At 40.1% G+C, this 18,173-nt stretch overlaps 5 protein-coding genes across 6 annotated transcripts; 3 read left to right on the top strand and 2 right to left on the bottom strand.

Moving 5' to 3' along the window:
• The first annotated feature begins 550 nt into the window (after positions 1 to 550).
• On the top strand, positions 551 to 7,716 carry sand (potassium two pore domain channel sandman). Its single transcript, XM_018103760.3, has 8 exons — positions 551 to 669; positions 5,266 to 5,758; positions 5,829 to 6,058; positions 6,171 to 6,295; positions 6,375 to 6,625; positions 6,691 to 6,817; positions 7,097 to 7,198; positions 7,270 to 7,716. Exons 2-8 carry the CDS (start codon positions 5,457 to 5,459, stop codon positions 7,339 to 7,341), a joined length of 1,209 nt encoding a protein of 402 aa, XP_017959249.1. The 5' UTR covers positions 551 to 669; positions 5,266 to 5,456; the 3' UTR covers positions 7,342 to 7,716.
• Positions 7,455 to 9,663, bottom strand: uno (univalents only). The gene has a single exon (XM_018103759.3). It carries the CDS (start codon positions 9,434 to 9,436, stop codon positions 8,219 to 8,221), a length of 1,218 nt encoding a protein of 405 aa, XP_017959248.1. The 5' UTR covers positions 9,437 to 9,663; the 3' UTR covers positions 7,455 to 8,218.
• A 1,356-nt stretch (positions 9,664 to 11,019) lies between these two features.
• Arc1 (Activity-regulated cytoskeleton associated protein 1) lies at positions 11,020 to 13,720 on the top strand. 2 transcript variants are annotated; one of them, XM_089262110.1, is made up of 2 exons: positions 11,020 to 11,900; positions 11,940 to 13,720. In XM_089262110.1, the coding sequence occupies exons 1-2, from the start codon at positions 11,154 to 11,156 to the stop codon at positions 11,946 to 11,948; spliced, it is 756 nt and encodes a 251-aa protein (XP_089118236.1). In that variant the 5' UTR covers positions 11,020 to 11,153; the 3' UTR covers positions 11,949 to 13,720. The 2 variants fall into 2 exon arrangements, with proteins under 2 accessions (XP_089118236.1, XP_017959251.1); XM_018103762.3 differs by having other exon boundaries at positions 11,020 to 13,720.
• A 360-nt stretch (positions 13,721 to 14,080) lies between these two features.
• On the bottom strand, positions 14,081 to 14,822 carry Arc2 (Activity-regulated cytoskeleton associated protein 2). The gene has a single exon (XM_018103765.3). It carries the CDS (start codon positions 14,705 to 14,707, stop codon positions 14,132 to 14,134), a length of 576 nt encoding a protein of 191 aa, XP_017959254.1. The 5' UTR covers positions 14,708 to 14,822; the 3' UTR covers positions 14,081 to 14,131.
• Positions 14,823 to 16,281: 1,459 nt separating this feature from the next.
• Positions 16,282 to 18,142, top strand: LOC108653358 (uncharacterized). The gene is made up of 2 exons (XM_018103761.3): positions 16,282 to 16,441; positions 16,634 to 18,142. The coding sequence occupies exons 1-2, from the start codon at positions 16,379 to 16,381 to the stop codon at positions 17,387 to 17,389; spliced, it is 819 nt and encodes a 272-aa protein (XP_017959250.1). The 5' UTR covers positions 16,282 to 16,378; the 3' UTR covers positions 17,390 to 18,142.
• Positions 18,143 to 18,173: the final 31 nt, after the last annotated feature.

Here is an 18,173-nt window from a genome sequence, read left to right as displayed (position 1 = left end):
GCGACTTGCACTCAAGCATTCAGTCGCGCTCAAATGTTGAGTCGTTCGGCAGAGAGGGGTCATTGTAGTCCAGCTTTAAGTGACCAATAGGAGCACTTACTCTCTCACTCTCTCTCTCATTATACAAAATGAATTCTGCTGCGTACATATAGACAGCTTACATGATCCTCTTTTGGCAAACAGGCAGAGCGGCAAACAAAGAGAATAGACTGTGACGTATGCATACATTTTAATTTTTCATATTGGCATTTTTCTTAAATTACTTGAATTTCTTACTATTGTCAGCAATCATACATATGTACACATGTATTTATTCAACGTTCAATCGATTGTTAATGCAGACATAACGGTAAAGTATACGAATGCGCAGGCAAAACTCAACAAATGCGCAGAGCTCTTATACGCATACTGCACTTGCGCTCTCTGTCTACCTCTCTCTCTCGCTCACTCTTTGCTGAAATGATCAGTGACGTCACATTTGAAGCGTCAAAATTAGCATTTTTATATATATATACGTCTTCTAAAAATATATTGCGCCCAGTCAGTCAGTGGCTGGCAGAACGTTGTGGCAAACGTTTCGTTTCGTTTGATAGCGGCGCGCGCGGTTGATCTGAATGCTGCAGAGCGGTATTAAATGCGGCAGCGACTGATGAAGTGGAATTAAGTAATGTACGTTTATAAATAAAAATACGGTCTACAGTGCTATAGTGTGCTACAGGTGCCAATAAATAAATAGAGCAGCATGAATATTTTCAGATTGAGTTAATGTTTAAATAACATGTCAGTGTAAATATGTATGCGATTGTACACTTGCCTGCATCAATTTGCGTACAACCAGAAAAAAATGTTTGTGTTCAGTTGTTCCTAAAATCTGCTTATGTGAGCGAATCTGATTTTAAAATATACTTCATTTAGTTATCTACTTATCCATCTCAAAATAATTAGGTTTATATGAATTCTTTTAAATGTTATAAAACAACTCGGATTTTGAGACACTATGCGGTCACTTTTTTTACAGTCTCTTTTTAACGTTTTAAAAAATATAAACTTAGTTATTTTGAATAAACCAAAATATCGATAACTAGGTAATTAAATTACCCATGTCTAAAAAATAAGCTTCATCTAAGCTAGCGACAACTTATGATAACAAGTGTATGTGATTTAAAATAGATGTGCATGGGAAATCAGCTGCGAAATAAGAATCGAAAACGAAACGAACCAAAACGAAATGAAACGCAACAATGCAATGACGACAACGCATTAGTGACGTCACGCCCGGCATGTCGTGTATTTGGCATCTGGCAAAGAAATAACATAAAACAGCAATAACAACAGACTCACACACACACACACATAAACTTAGCACGCAACAACAACAAATAGAAGCAGTAAACATTTCACAGCGATCGTTGATAGTTATCGATTATCCATGATGAATAAGTTTGCCAAATGTGTGTGTAAATGCCAATAAGAATAATAACTTAAATAAACATGTGTGCGTACATGTGTACGTACACGTGTAGTATGTACGAAATACGTTTGTATGTAATTTTCTTCCTTCTTTTGCAAAAAGAGTGCCATACGATACGCCGGTCAATGCACGAAAATTAGTTTTTTAATTTTTTTGTGGGTCTTGGCCCCACATCAATGTCTGTCAAACGAAACGAGGAACATTTGGTAGCCAAGTACATATCCAACTGTAATTTATTATTATTCGTGTCACTTGTTTCACTTGCAAAAACACACACACACGGACACCTCGACCATAGGCATTTACCGCATTATCCATGTCATTTGCTTTGCTCGCTCGCTCGCTCACACACACACACATGCGCATTGCGCACGGCTAAACATGCACAGATTTTACCGCAACTTGCGTTTTATTATTATCCGTGTCATTTGCTTTGCTCGCACACACACAAGCGCAACTTGCGCTTAAGCATTTTTCATTTGCATCCAAACATTTCTTTCGATCTTTTTTGTTCTAGTTGAAACATTTTGAATATTTTCTCATTTAGCTGTTTGGCACTTAACATTCACTGCCTGTCTATAATATTTTTTGGTTTTATATTTTTTTTTGACGTGGGCAATTATGTACATTATGGAAAAAATAATTATGCAAGTGCGCTCTTTGAGTCGAGTAACTCAATGTTTGTATTATTAAGCGAGCTGTTCGATTTGTGGGCGCTCAAACAAAAAAAAAAAAAAGAAATGAAAAAGGCATAAACAATTTCGGCAATTCAGTTTATGAGGCAATTAAGATTTTAAGTAAAAATCCAATTGTTTAGACATTTAGTTAAAAGAACCAGCCAAGGGAATTGCGCACACACATAGAGAGAGGGGTGCATATGTGTGTGTGCGTTTATCCCAGAGGGAGTGTGTGTAAGTTTAGAGATCTCTGTATGTGTGATATGCTTAAGCAGCCAATCAGCGTTTCCCAGGAGTAAATTTACATACATATCTACACACCCATTTCTATGTGTGTATTATGAACGTATGTATATTAGCATAAAATCATCGTGCGATTTCCTTCATTTTTTTTTCTTCTGTCTTTTGATCTTTTCTTTTTATATTATTTTTTTTTTTTTACCGTAATCCATGGAATTCCATAAATTCTTTTAAATTTTGAGGTCAATTAGCATTTTGTTTAGTTGATTTTTGCTTTTGCTTTGAATTTTTAATGTTAAAAAGCATATTGTTATCGTGCTGAAAGCTTTCCAGCTAATAAGAAATTAAATCACTTTTTAGCTGGGCATAAAATTCAGCAAGTTAATTGCATTTTAATAGTCATATTGTTGAAAGCTAGTATATCAGAGCTAAGAGTATTTACATTATTATTCTGAGTTTTATTCATTTTGATTGTGTTAACACCTGCTTTATTTCATTAAGAATATAAACATAAAGTTGACAGTGTTTTTTTAATGTCTCTATTTTTTTTTTTTCATTTGCCTATACACATTTCAATTAAATGTTTAATGTTTTTCTTTATACCCCGCATTCATTAAAGTCAGGGTGTAATGGCCCAGTTAGGCGGCGTAGAATTTATAGAGTATATTTTTGACGAGGCTGACGATCTATTAAGGAAAACATATAAGATGGAAGCATCGAATTTAATACTGCTATGATTTCTGTAGACCCTCTAGTCGCTCATTCCCCATAGCTCCTAGCCGAACAGTCAGTCTCCCCTGTGCTATTTGGCTCGTAATTTTAATTCTTTTTCTTTTCAACATTATTCTTGCTGTTTTGTTTTGCTTTTGGCGCCAATTTGTTTGGTTTTTAATTAGCCACATATATATACATATGTACAAATTTATATGTATGTATGTCTGGGTGTCTGATATTTTTCTTATTTTTGATTGTTTTTGCTTGTAAATAGTTAGGGAATTTAATTTAATTTACGAACCGCCGCCGCAACTGTAAATACAAAGTACTTATCTATGTTTCTATTTGGCTCTTAACTGTAGTTTGCGCCTTTTTTTAATTAAGTAAAGACAGATATCTCAGCCAACAAGATTTTCTATAATTTAGCCATGCAGAATGAAATAAATAAATAAATGAGATGAAGAAAAAAAAAATACTGCCCACAAATTAGACAAATGACTGTTGGCTGTTGTAGAAGTTTATAAAAATAAGCTTCAACATATTTCACACTCACTACAAACTAGAGGGCGCTAAGAAAGAGAGATAGAGTGAGCTAGAAAGAAAGAGAGAGAGAGAGGGCGAGCGAGTTTGATTGACCAAATTATACTCTGTATTAATACATAATAATAATAATAATGAACAGAAAGCGGACTGCGAGAGAGAGAAAGCTGTAGGATAACATAAAGCTGTAGGATAACATAAACAAAGAATGTTAAGCCTATTGTAGTGCTATAATGGGTAGTGTATACCTGAAAATCTAGCGCTATATATATATATTTTTAATTTATAATATAAGTAAGATTTCTGAATTAGCTAAAATATTAAAACAGCAAATGTGAAATTATTAAATATATGTACATATATAGAAATTGTAAATATCCGAGTTCTTTTATTTTTTGTAATATTACTATATTTTATATATTCTTTATTTTTGTTATAAAAAATGTTTACACCATTCAAAATTTGTTTGTTGTGTGTATTAGTCAGTCTTCACTGTACACATGATATTTTTTTTAGTTAAAGTCAGTTTCATATTACCCCACTTAAGTAATTCTCAGGGTATTCTAAAAAAAAAAGACGAAATATAAAAGCATTTGGCAACCGCTTCCAATATGATTAGGAAGTCTTCATATTTCGATGCTGTGGGCAGCAGAAACTAGGCGACAAGTGCCACCATCATTATGATTTTGATGATCATTATCATCGTCATCGTCATCAGAGCAAGACCGCAATCAAGCAATGCCACCCACAGCATTTGTTACTCAGAGACAACGAAAAAAAAAAAAGAAGAAAACTTTGGCAACTGTTAGAGCAACAAAATGAAATAATTCATATTCATATTCCATATTCCATATTTATATTCATATTCATATTCATTCTTTTATAAAAACAAGTCAAGTCCATTGAGGCGTCTGCTCGCAGACGAATATTTAAATTAATCTGTTCGAAAATATCATTAAACTGTCACTGCGAATGGGGCACTCAAAAGAATTATCACTAGTTAATATGAGTTATGCGTGGAGCGTTTCGGTTTTGGAATTTTTGGATTATTCAAAAAGAACATGGATCACAAAATATTATATATTGTGTGGTGAAAAAGTAAATAATACAAAAAAAAAAAAAAAAATGTAAAATATGTAAAAGTGTTATTAAAAATTAAATTGAGTAAAAATATAAATATTAGTATTATATATATAAATATAAAAATAAAAATATAATCAAAATAATTCTTTAAAATATTTGTTTGATGATATAAATATTTATAAAAAAAACAATAAATATCTGAAATATAATTTCAGCTCGGTTTAATTCAATTTAGGTTACTAAATTATAGACCTTATGCAAAGCATCTACAACTAGTTGGTATAAATAAATAAAATTAAATAAAAGAGAAGAATCGTTTGAGCATTTGTTGCCACAAACATGCATCCATAAATAAAAAGAGAACTACACACAAATAAAATAATACAAGCGAGTAAATAAAGATTAGCACAGAGATTTAGTGGCAGCTCGAGTAATATATGGAGTGTTTGTCTATAAAGGCGGCCCGTTGTTTATTTTTTGGATAGATGCTGCAGGAAGTCCTTTAGCAACCATTGATGAAATGTTTATGTGTATTCGCAGCTTTTTCAAGGAAACACAACCAATTTAGATCGATGGGCAGGCCAAGCATCGAATCGAAGCATGTCCAGACGACAACTCGAGAGTTGCCAACGAGCCGCTAATCGAGGCAAAGTCCAATTGGATTTCGATTTCGATTTCGATTTCGATTCGGTTACCGATTTGGATGTTTTGGTGTGGAGGCGGGCAACATTATGTCGTCGCGGCGCAGCTCCTTTCGTCGCAAGCCCGCAGAGAAGCCGGCATTTGAGCGTTTCAAGGATCATTGCCGTCACTTCACGGCATTTATGTTCAGCAATGTGGGCATCATACTTCTAGTCACGTTTTATACCATTGGCGGCGCCTTCATCTTTCAGACAATCGAAATTTTCGAATACGAAAAACTCAAGACGAAAAACCTAATCAAGCCCAATGCGACGGCTGAGTGCCTCAACAGCATCTGGAAGCTGACGTCCGAGAACATCAGTTTCTACGATCGACAAGCCTACAGAAATAGGTAAAGCTAATAACTAATATATATATATATATATTCTAAGCTATTTCATGAGCTCCTCTCTCTTCTCCAGTGTCAACGAAGTGCTGCTTAAGTATCAACAAGCTGTGTATAAGAAACAGATCAAGGGCCCCGACGTTGATCATCAGTGGAGCTTCTCGGGCGCATTTCTCTACTCGCTAACTGTCATCACGACCATTGGCTATGGCAACATAACCCCCAGCTCCGATTGGGGCAAGCTGGTGACGATACTCTATGCGATCATTGGCATGCCACTCTTCCTGCTCTATCTCTCTAATATAGGTATGAATATTGCAATAGTTAAACTGTTAAGGTTATGTTAAAGTAATGTTGTGGTCATGTTAAGTGCTAATATGAGCTTTGGCTTTTAATTATTACCACTATTATTTCCCAGGCGATGTGCTGGCCAAATCCTTTAAATGGATCTACTCCAAGGTCTGTCTCTGTCGCATTTGTCCAGGCGTAGCCAAGCGGCGCATAATACGCGAGCGACGCAAACTGCGTCAGCTGGCACGAGCGGTCAGTAGATATCAGACATACATATACCATATAGCATATGCTCTATATCTATATCTCCCCAATTCTATGCCCACTTCAGTTGCAGTTGCAGAACATGGAAAGCGCACGTGGCGGTGGCAGCAGCAGCAGCAACAGCTACTCCAGCAACAGCAACAGCAGCTCGATTAGCAGCAGCACCAGCAGCAGTGCCTATACCAAGAGCTCTATGCAGACCTCCAGTGTGCTGGATGTGCCGTACTCCGACTCTGATTCAGATATTGAGCGCGAAATACGTGGCAGCACGGATGAAATAACTGTCCCACTAACTGTCTGTGTCTTCGTTATGGTCAGGTGGGTGGCAAAAGCGAAAATTTAGACATATCAATTGCATTAATTGATTTATTTACACTTTACAGCTATATACTATCGGGCGCCATACTCTTTGGACGCTGGGAGGATTGGAATTATCTGGACGGCAGCTATTTCTGTTTCATCTCATTGAGCAGCATTGGATTTGGTGATTTGGTGCCGGGCGATCGTGTGGTATGCAATGCAAATGGATTGAATTGACAGTTGATGTGGCACAGCTTTTATGTACTCCTAATCAGTGACAAGAGCTAAGCTAAAGGAAGCTATTTAGATAATTCTAGATGATGTTATATAGTACTTAAAAGGGCAAAGCTCTCATGATAACATAGTAAAATTATACTGATTCTGAGTACAAATAATCAATGCTTAACAATTTATGCAAATACCTACATCAATATCTATATATTTACATATCTTGTTGCTTTTGTATTCACGATTCGTTTTCATTTCCAGATAACCGCCGATAAAGACAAAGTCGAGTTGAGCTTCATTTTATGTGCCGTTTATCTGCTGCTGGGAATGGCGCTAATTGCCATGTGTTTCAATTTAATGCAGGTGAGCTGGCAAATCCTATACTCTATATTTTCTATATTTATTTACATATTGAAAACTTTGTTGTATTTCAGGAACAAGTCATTCATAATATGCGCGCTATAAAGCGTGGCTTCAAGGCCTGTTTCCGTTGCCGCAGCTCGTAGCCAAAGAACAACATTTGTTGACGTACAAAAATTATTAAACAACAATTACGTTAATTATAGGTTAAAACTTAACTAGTCTCGTAGTTGTACATATATTTATACATATTAGCGAGAATGTGTTCCTTTTTGTTTATTTATTTATTTTATTTTTTTTGGTATACCAATGTGTAATGCTATCCTTAAATGTTAGCTTAGTTTAGTTTAGTCTTTAGTCCTTAACAATACGAAATTAGAATTCTAAATACTGCTGCCCGTTGGCCATTCCTCGAATTTGACTATGTTTTATATGACTTACTCCACTTAAATAGATATGTATAATAATAATAATAATTATGATTTGTAGAATAGACATATATATATTTGCCCCATTTATAATCGATGCACATTTTTTTCAATTGTAATGAGAAAATGTAATGCAGAAAATGAACTAAATTCTTTAATTTGCAGCAGTCAGGCATGAGCTAAATTATTATTCTTTTCATCAACCGCCTTTGCTCAGACTTTGAAGACTTACTAAATAGCCATAGGCTCTGACTGTATATATAAATTTAGTTCATTTCTTTTTTAGACGTTTCCATTTCCTTGGCATCAACTATATTGATATCCTTTTCACCAACCGCTTTGAAAGTCGTGCAATGAAGTATGTGCTAAAATCTTGTTATTTTCAGCAACCTCATTGATCTAACCATATTTCTATTCTTTTCACCAACCGCCTTTGGTTTGCTTCGGACACTGCAGTGTGTGCTAAATTCTTTTCCTTTCCAGCAGTCGCGTGTGACCCGATTTTTATTTTTTTTTTTTTAAATCTTTTACGTTGTTTTATAATGATCTTTTTTTTTAAGAAATCGCGTATAATCCTATAGTACTCTAGCAGGATCTACATTCGTTTTCTTTTTAGTTGCACTTTTTCTGATTTGGACATTTGCTTATCCAGGCGCTTCGCCTTTGCTATTAACGACCTGACCTGACGATCGTGCTCCAATGGGCGCGTGCCGGATAGCTCCGCGTAGCTCGGCAAAGCTTCCGAGTACTTCTCTACGCAAGCTTCTTTAAATTGTTTGGCCAGCTGGGCAGAGACGTGACTGTGTCCCATGGAGGTAAGCATATCGAAGGCGGTGCCCTTCAGTGCGTCGAACTGCTGCCGTGTCTTGCCCGACACCTGCTTCCGACGTATTTTAGTCGTCGTAATGGGCGTCGATGTAGCCTTCGTCTGCGTATGCTTGGGCAGAGACTTTTTCTGATCCACAATTAGCTTACGACGACGCAGCTCCAATTTCATGCAGGGACTCGGCGGCTTTGTCGACGATACCTTTGTCAGTTTCTTCTTTCTCCAGGCAAGCGGAGACTTCGGATGGCTGACGCTGGCGCTGTTGCTGCAACCGCCACTACTGTTGTTGATGTCCATGGTATTCGGCTTGCGCCGTGAATAGGTGCGCATAGGTGGGGCTTTGTGCATGAAGTTACATTGAGCAAAGTCTGGGCTCTTTGCGGACGAATTGAAACTGGAAGTGGATGAAGGTGGATTAATACTAAGCGAGTCCTGAGTCACAGTTCTGTTGGTGTAGGAGTCCAGCGCCGGACTGGGCAGAGTTGATGAGGACGAGGTTTCGAAAGCATCCAGACAAATGGGCGAGGACGTAGGCAAGACACCACCCTGGCCAGTTCCAGCTGGTACTCTGCAGCGCACTTGTTCGGGCGTCCTCTGCATCGATAGATTCTCTTTGTCAGCCCTGCTGATCGGTCGCTCCGATGAGCTGCTGGATGAAGAAGTGCTCCCAGGCAATGGAATCGTCATGTTGGCAATTTGTGGCCGATAGTTTAATCTCTTGGCCGTGCCAGCTGCAAGACCAGTAACAATTTTAACATCGCCCAATTTGGAGGCGGGCAGAATCAATTGGCCCGTTTGGACATTGGCAGCCGCAGCATTGCAGCAGCGATGATTCGGTATTATGTTTTGGAATGTTATACGGCCTTTGATGATTTGTGGCATAAAGAGCTCGCTCTCGAATCCGACGCAATCGACCAACACCACATTATTGCCGGACAGTAGCTTAATTTTGAAATTCAATGCAGTGTTTGGCGCTTGGCTCGGCATAGTTAATGTTGCTTATTTTTGTATTTGTTGGTGTACGGACCTCGTAAATAACGGCGTTTGGCGAACTTTAAATATAATTTACGTAATTGTGTAAATATTAAAACAATAACAACACCCCGAAGGAATAATTATAATAAAACTACATTTGACAAGTAAAACGTGTTAGAAATAATTTCTAGCAGTTTGTTGTTATTTGTCGGCGTCGATAGTAGAGCAGTTTGAAAATAATCGATATCACCAACATCGCATAATAATCGACTACAAATCGTTTAAAACATGAATCAGGGCTGGACAGTTCCCGTATGTTCAATTGGACAATTGCTTTAGTATTCAAAACTTATAGATCTAAGCAATAACGATTTTTTTTTTTAAATGAAATGAAATTGAATTCAGGAATCAAAACCCTTGATTTACTTGGAATTTATCAATTTTTTAATTTCAAGTTCTTAAAAGTTAACCATTAGATCGTCCATCAATCTAACTATGATATTCAAATCATCTTACTGCATTGACAGAAGACATGAAGCACAGATTTCTTTACTTAGCGGGAAAAGTTTGTGTTTGGAAACTGAATCCAATGTTTGGATTTGCTAATATAAACAATAGAAACGTTTCAGAGTATTTCTAGCAACTGCGTGCCGTTTGTACGAAATGCCGACATAGGGAGTAGAAAACTAAACAAAAAACGCAGTTATTTTGTGGCGCTGGGCTCTATCTCTCTCTCTATTTTAGTCTCTGATATGCGTACATATGTATATATGTACATATGTATATACAGACATACATAGAAATAGCATATTTATGGACTTACATCATACATACATACATATGTATGTTCATAATTTTGTTATTTTCGGCTTTTATAATTGTTAAGCTTAGATTTGGTAGAGGAAGCGAATATGTACAATATTTGCTGACCTAACTTTTTGTCATAAAAGTATATACATATATATATGTATGTATGTGCATACATATTTTAAATTTTTTCCCCTTATTACTTTTGTTTGCGAACGAAATCCAGCATTTGTTCTCTTTCCACGGAAAAAATTGACACCCCCGATTTATACATACAGACATACATACATAAGAAAATGTACATACATATATAGACGTAAATATATACATACATACATATGTACGTTTAGAAATGGACATGTGCTCGCACATTTTCATGTTAATACGAAAATACAACTTACAAAACTATACAAATAATATACATACTTACATATATATATGTATGTACATGTACACCTGTGTATAGATGTACTATAAGTACATACATACATACATATGTATATTAATTAATGGATTAGTTTTTGTTGCTAACGTCGCTTATCGGAATTTTTCAAGAACTTAGTGCGTATGTCCATACATACATACATATGTACATACATACATACATACATATGTATCGATCGAAGAGTCTTTCACAAAATAAAATGACTCACTAAATTATAGTGATTAGAATTAGCAACAACAATATCACACACTGCTCTCTTTCCACTACTCTCTTTCTCTCTCATTTGCTTAGGTACTTTTTCGAAATTCAATTTCACAACGCTTGGATATAAAAGCTGCCGGCATATTCGTGACGACTTCAGTCAACTACGACCAGCACAAGGAGCAGCAGCATTCGCCGTGACTTATTGGCTTTGTTCGCTGTCGCAATTTACTTTTTCATCAACAACAACAACAAAGTGCGTGATAATCGTTAGCAATGGCGACAAATATCCAGATGACCAATGAGCAACTTCATGCGCTCATCGAGGCTGTACGCTCGTCGGCAGTTAGCGCAGCTGGCAATGCGGCTGCTTCTGCTAGCGACGCGTCAAAGACAAAAGGAAGTTTTAGCACCTGTACGCATAGATTCGGCGGTGCTCGCAGCCACGACGAAGTCGAGGAGTTCATCACAAATATTGTCACCTACAAGGAACTGGAGGACATCAGCGATGAGAATGCCTTGAAGGGCATATCCCTGCTTTTCTATGGTATTGCATCCACCTGGTGGCAGGGCGTGCGCAAGGAGGCAAAGTGCTGGAACGATGTCATCAGCCTTATTCGCGAGCACTTTTCGCCCACTAAGCCGGCTTACCAGGTCTACATGGAGTTCTTCGAGAAGAAGCAGTCCGACTCTGTTGCCATCGACACCTTCGTGGTGGAAAAACGTGCACTGCTCGCCCAATTGCCGGAGGGACGACACAACGAAGAAACCGAATTGGACTTTCTCTACGGTTTGCTCAACATCAAGTACCGCAAGCACATTCCCCGCCAAAGTATCTCAACATTCCGCGATCTGCTTGAGCAGGGCCGCATCATTGAGCACAACGAACTGGAGGTGGTTGAGGCGCAACCAAAGGGACCTCTACGCGGAGCTAATCGCGTTGAACGCTGCACCTACTGCAACTTCCGCGGTCACACGTTCGAGGTCTGTCGCAAGCGGCAGGCGCGGGATCACACGTCCGAAGTCAGTCGCAAGCGGCAGGCGCCGGATCAGACGAATGAGGCGAACTAAACATCACACGCACGCACACGCAATATACGGGACATGACATCATCGACATCTACAATAACAACACTTGCGCAGGGCGCATATTTGGATGTCCACGTCAATGTCTCTCTCTCTCTCTCTCTCACCATCTCTCTCACATCAAAACTCACTTTGTCGGCTGGCCTCACATGGACACGAGGAGAGTGGAAAATGACAACATCGAAGAAGAACAATAACAACACACACACACAGAAAGCTCTAGCAGCTTTTTGCCTATGTCAGTTTCGGACTTTCGTTCAGCATCAAGTGGCGCGCCGGCCAGCAAAGCAGAGCTAAAATAGCGGCATTCTAATGTCGCTAGCACTTCACGCCGAAACTTCGGCTCAATTTGGCTGTGAACGCCAGCGTAAATGATTTTTCGTGATTATTATTATTATAATCACAAATTGGACTCTACTACAACCGGTGAACTTGTTCACCAACCTTCGAGTGGCAGGATTTGGAGAACGGGTTGGCGCACGCATTTCGCCCCTAGGCTAAGTCGTTGATTGGCGTGTGACGTAGCCGAGCAGCGACGCTTGCTCGTGCATTGCTTATCTCTGCAGAGTTCTTCGGAACTGTGCAGTCGATGAGCTTTGTGCGCGGCCAGCTTCGTTGCCTGTGCTCCGTTTGCGTCGTCTCAGCTTCTCGGGCCGTGATGGGTGTTGCGTGTGCTTTGCTCTTTCCCCTTTTTTTGTCGCTCAAAACCCGCTGCCTTGACCTAGTGTCTGCGCAACGTAGCTGTGGTGCCGTACGCTGCGTTCAAGCAGAGGGCGTGTGCTTCGCTAGCTTCGGCCAGTGGACCCACGCGCTGCTCACTTGTCGCTTAGTTCGAAACTGCAGTTGCTTTCGCGTCGATCCTTAGTCAATGCAGCAAAACAAAAACACGTCCATGGGAGGACAACGCAGTGGCTTTTGTGTGTCGCAAGCTGCGAGGTGCAACTCCATGCCGCTGCCCAGCTCTGGCAGCACGCTGCGGTTTACTTATGGTGCGCTGCTGCAGTTCGCTTCGGTGCGCTGCAGCAGTTCGCTTTGGTGAACTGTGGCGCTGCTGCTAACTGAGTACGACTTGAAGTTGTGGCCTCTGCCGGTTGCTTCTGCGCGACAGCTGCTGCTGAGTCTTGGTCATGGTCAAACCTTCAATTTTCTTTTACAGAAAATCGAAAAAAAAAAACAAACTTTTTAAACTGACATTTTTAATGTCAAACAATGGATTACATCGCACTACAATGGCTATGCTGTCGCCATTCGTGCGGTTGGCAAGCTAAATTACCAGGTACCGGTGGCAGTTCCCACCTTGGAGCTCCACTTCCCTGGTAAGCGTAAGGCACGCCAGCTCTCACACACAAAACAGGGGCTTCCGATTCGTCGCTGCCATGCCGCTCCAGATTGTGGCGACTGTCGAGGAGCTCCGCAATGTTGCACGTCCAGTCTCTTGTGCAGAATCCATAGGCGCGCAGTGCCAATCCTAACAACGTCGGTGTTTCACAACACACCATGGTAGCCGTTGCTCTGCCGCGTGCGCCAACATCTTTTTTGGAGCACATTGGCCAATCATAGCGTAGCAGACGCTGCGGTCTGCGTTTCCCGATGAAGTGTGCGCAATGTCGAACTCTTCCACATTCGCATACTCCTCAAGCTGGGGGCCTATCGACGACCACAAGAGGCTGCGATCAACGCAAAATCAAACTGAAAAAATCAAACCAAAACTCAAACCATCCAAATACACAAAAACAAAAAACAACTAAAAAACAAAATTCCTAATTTGTTTTTATATGGGAAATTGCGGGCGGGGTGTTTGCATTTCAGTTCTCAATACATATGTATTTCAGAAATCCGAAAATGGAAAAGATCGCGCTAAGTCGGTTTTCAAATTTGCAGCTGAAAAATATATACAAAGTAGCAATTTTTCGTTTTTAAATTTGTGTATATTCTTTTCTTGTAGATTTTAGATTTTTTTTTTACTTATAAAATACCTAATACGTGTATAAGCATTCATATCACAGTTAGCTTTCATTAGCTTCGTCCGAAAAAATAGTTCGATTATGTCTCTCATTCTCTTCATAAAAAGCTGTCGATTTCACTTTACTATGACTGAAGTGAAAATACCCTGCAGATTAACTAGCATTTACAATATTTTATTTAAAAATGAGTTATATAGATATCATCTAGTTCGTGCGTTCTACCATGCGACCACGTTCGAGCAACTCCTTGAAGGACTTGATCTCGTGACGTGGTATGTGACTTCTGTACTTTTGATGCATCAGGCCGTAGATGAAATCCAACTCGGTCTCCTCGTTGTGACGACCCTCCGGCAGCTTGGCCAACAGCGCACGCTGTTTGCATATGAACTGGTCGATTACTTCGCCGTCTTCCTGCTTCATTTCGAAGATCTCCATGTAGATCTGATAGGAGGGCTTTGTGGGCGAGAAGTGATCGCGCAGCAGTTTGAGTGCGTCTTCCCACGTGTGGGCATCCCGTCGCACACCCTTCCACCACATAACGGCGGCGCCATTGAAGAGCAGCGAAATTCCCTTCAGTGCGTCTTTGTCACTAATGCCCTCCATCTCCTTGTAGGTTTCTACAGCTGTTATGAACTCGTCGACGGCGTCGTGGTCTCGCTGCCCGCTAAACCGCACCACGCAGTTGCTGAAGCTGCCCTTCGATTGCTGCTCCTTTTCCGGCGCCAGAGATTTGATAGTGTCGATGAGTATGCGAAACTGTTCGTCCGACAGCATCGTCATTTTCTGTGGTGTTTGGTTATTAATAAATAAACAAAAGTCAGTTGCTGCTTCTCTAAAGTCAGCGTATCAACTAAATAAAAAATACCAATTTGAGAGCTTTTTGCGTTGCGAAATATTTCTGACTCATTTGCTCTCTGAGAGAGGGCCACAACTTTCGAGTTCGAAAATCCGGCAACTGTTGATTTCGTGTATGAGCAAGGTTCTCTTGTAAATATGTTTGTATGTATATGTATAAACATTTAAATATGTATGTACATAGGTATGTGAATATGTCTATTGTTTTGCAGGGGACTTTTTTGTTTCTTTAACTCAGTTTAACACGAAATTACATACATACATATATTTATATAGGCATTCGGAGAGAATTTGAATGAGCGAAATATCAAATAGAGCATTAATTAAATTAATATAGATTTCTACTACATTTATATTTGTTTCTAGGAAAATAATATTTTGCCTTTAAAGCAGGTTTTCAGCTAAGTCTGGACATCATTGATGGACGGAAATTTACACATGCAAAGCAAAAATAATGCATATTTTAGAGCTTCCTACTTCTCATTTCTATCCACCTGTTAATTCACAAGAATTTTCTATAAATTATCGCACCCGCCGATCGCTGCAGAGATAAAAGAAAACGGCGCGACAGGTAAGTGAATCATACGCATACATACATACAAACATATGAACAGCCCCTGATAGCTCTAATTGAAACAAAATATAATTAATGTTAAAGACGGCTGCACGCACATGTCGAAGAGTTTATTAGAAACATTGTAACATACAAAAAGCTCGAAGACATCAGCGATAAGAACGCTTTAAAGGGCTTTTCGTTGCTCTTTTACGGCATTCCACCTGGGCCATAGAGGCCCAGTGCTGGAACAATGCAATTGACCTCATTCGCGAACAGTTTTCACCCACCAAGCCGGCTTATCATGTCTACATGGAGTTCTTTCGGGATAAACAGTAGAATAGCGTGTCCATGAACAACTTCGTTTTCGAGAAACGCGCGCTGCTCGCTCAATTGGAAAACCAGCGTCGAACACGGAGACGGAACTGGATTTCCTGTGCGCTCTGTTAAACATTAAGTACCGCAAACACATTTCTCACCATAGTATTTAAACATTCTGTGATCTATTGGAACAGGCCCAAATTGTCGAGCATAACACTCAGGAGGATTCCGATGGCCAGCCCCCATGGAAGCGTACTTACTCAGGTAACTGATATAAAGTATGTTTCATTCTCCAAATGGGCTCTAAAGGACGATTCGTTCTCCATAAAAATTTCGTAAACTGGTTAAATCCCTGGCCGAGGTAGAGGTGGAGCCTTCTATCAAGAGGTAGAGGCCGGGAACTGGCCGAATAGCGAAGAGGATGTACCAATGGCCACTGAACAGCAACGCTTTAAAAAGTAAACTTATTTAAATAAATAAGGCGAGCGGTCGCAATAAAGAATATGCACACATTTCGATTTATTCAACAAGTTAATTTAGCGCACAGCGCTGCCATCTACTTGATAGAGTTGCCACTAGATACTCATTCGGCAACCAGGGCAGTGGCGCATTGGTATCGAACTCGGTCTGGGACTGCGCAGTGCGCAGGGTTGCTGTGCAGCTAAAAGTATTGGTATCGGACGGTCGTATTTTTGTTATGCTGTTGTTGTTGTTTAGCAAAAATGGATCAACAACTGCACCGTCTGACGGATCGTCATTACTCGGAAGTGGAGGGCTTGCTACAGGTATACAAACATCATCTAAATATTGTTAGCATGCCAAAATGTAATGTGTCAATTATTACAACGCCCAATTTTTCGCCCTTTTTCTTCGTCTGCTGCTGCCCACTCACGCGAACGCACCCACTCTCAAAACACCAACACATACACACACATAAAAACACATTAACACAAATACACATACACGTACGCGTGCAGGCTATGGACATGCCGAGTTCCGACCACGAAGAAATTGACTCGGAATCGTGCCGACTCAGCCGGTATAATGTGGCCAACCTGTATGAGGGACGTCAGCGTTGCTACACAATGCCGCACGTGCCCCCAGCGCCGCCCTCCACACCAACGTTGTTAACGTCCAACGGCAACAGCGTCGGCAATGTGAATATGAACGGCACTGGTAACAGTAACGGCAGCGCTAATGGCAATGGCAGCTCCAGCTCACCCACCGCCAGCCTGGTGGCCGATAATCAATCAATCAATCATTTTATCTATGTTAAAAACGGTAAGAACCTGCGTCGCGAAACACGTTCCGTTGACTCGGAGCTATCCAAGCTGTTCAACGTGGTGTCCATCACAAATCGGCTAACTGCCGTCAAGAATCGTACACACAAACTGCATCAGCATCAGCACCAGCATCTGCCGCTGGCCGACCGTGGTATTTTAAATGCATCACGGACCATATCCAAGCTGCATGGCACGACGAAAATCTTTAAGATTCATCGCGATCCCAAGGAATTCCTGCGCGAAACGGACGAAGATTCAGTGTCGGCGCCCGAATACGATGAAGAGGAGGAGGACACACGTTTCCGTTTCTTTCGACGGACACGACACTCTCGCCGGCATTCGTATACGCGCATGGAGCGTAAATTTGCACGTTTCGAGCACCACGAGCGCATGGAGACGATCGTTGATAGCTTCGATGCGGCCATGAGTTTTAACGATGCAGATACCTGAGCGGATGCACCAGCTGACGCTACAACCACTAGAACAACAACAGTAACACCTTCAACAACAAAAAGAACAGCAACAGCAACAACAACAACAAGAACAACAGTAAATGTAGCGACAGCTTCTGCATTCAAGCAACAACAACAAAAACAACAACAACACCACAGGCACGAAGGGCAAGTGGTTGGCCGCCAAGTGCAAACCAATGTGATGAATGTGAATTTCAACTAAATTATTTTTATTACTACTATTATATTACTATTATATTACGATTATGATTACCGATTATCGATTACCGAACTGTTCTCTCCATACATTTAGTTCTCTTTATGCGCCAATTGGCCCGTCGCATCAGACACTCTTGTGGCACGATCTGATGATCTTCAGATCAGGCAGATAGCTCAGCAATTCTCACTCCAGAGAATGGCTGAGAATGCTGCCACAAGTGAATGCGTCGATGAAGCGCAGCAGGTCACAGCATTTAGTTTATAGTTCTTAGTTTTTACGCCTGGGCGGCTCCTCTCATCTGAATATTGCAGTCGACGACGGCAACAACAATAATAATAATAATAATAATAATATATAAATAATAATATAAAAGAGCAACAAAAAATAAGAAACAAAAGCAAGCAAAATGCACAATTTTTAGTATTTAGTTGTGGCCTGACGCGCGCCGTGTCCATTTGAATGAGGAGCAGCCAAACGAACGATTCCAATAAATGATGCACAAATTAATGTGTTGTATTTGTGAAGATGAAACCGCAATTTGTTATTTTCATTTAACCACTGC

This window comes from Drosophila navojoa, chromosome 5, assembly GCF_054131105.1.
Source record: "Drosophila navojoa isolate 15081-1374.11 chromosome 5, UAZ_NAV_1.0, whole genome shotgun sequence".
Taxonomy (NCBI): domain Eukaryota; kingdom Metazoa; phylum Arthropoda; class Insecta; order Diptera; family Drosophilidae; genus Drosophila; species Drosophila navojoa.
Note: the sequence above shows the minus strand (reverse complement) of the source record. Positions and strands in the feature narration are given on the sequence as shown.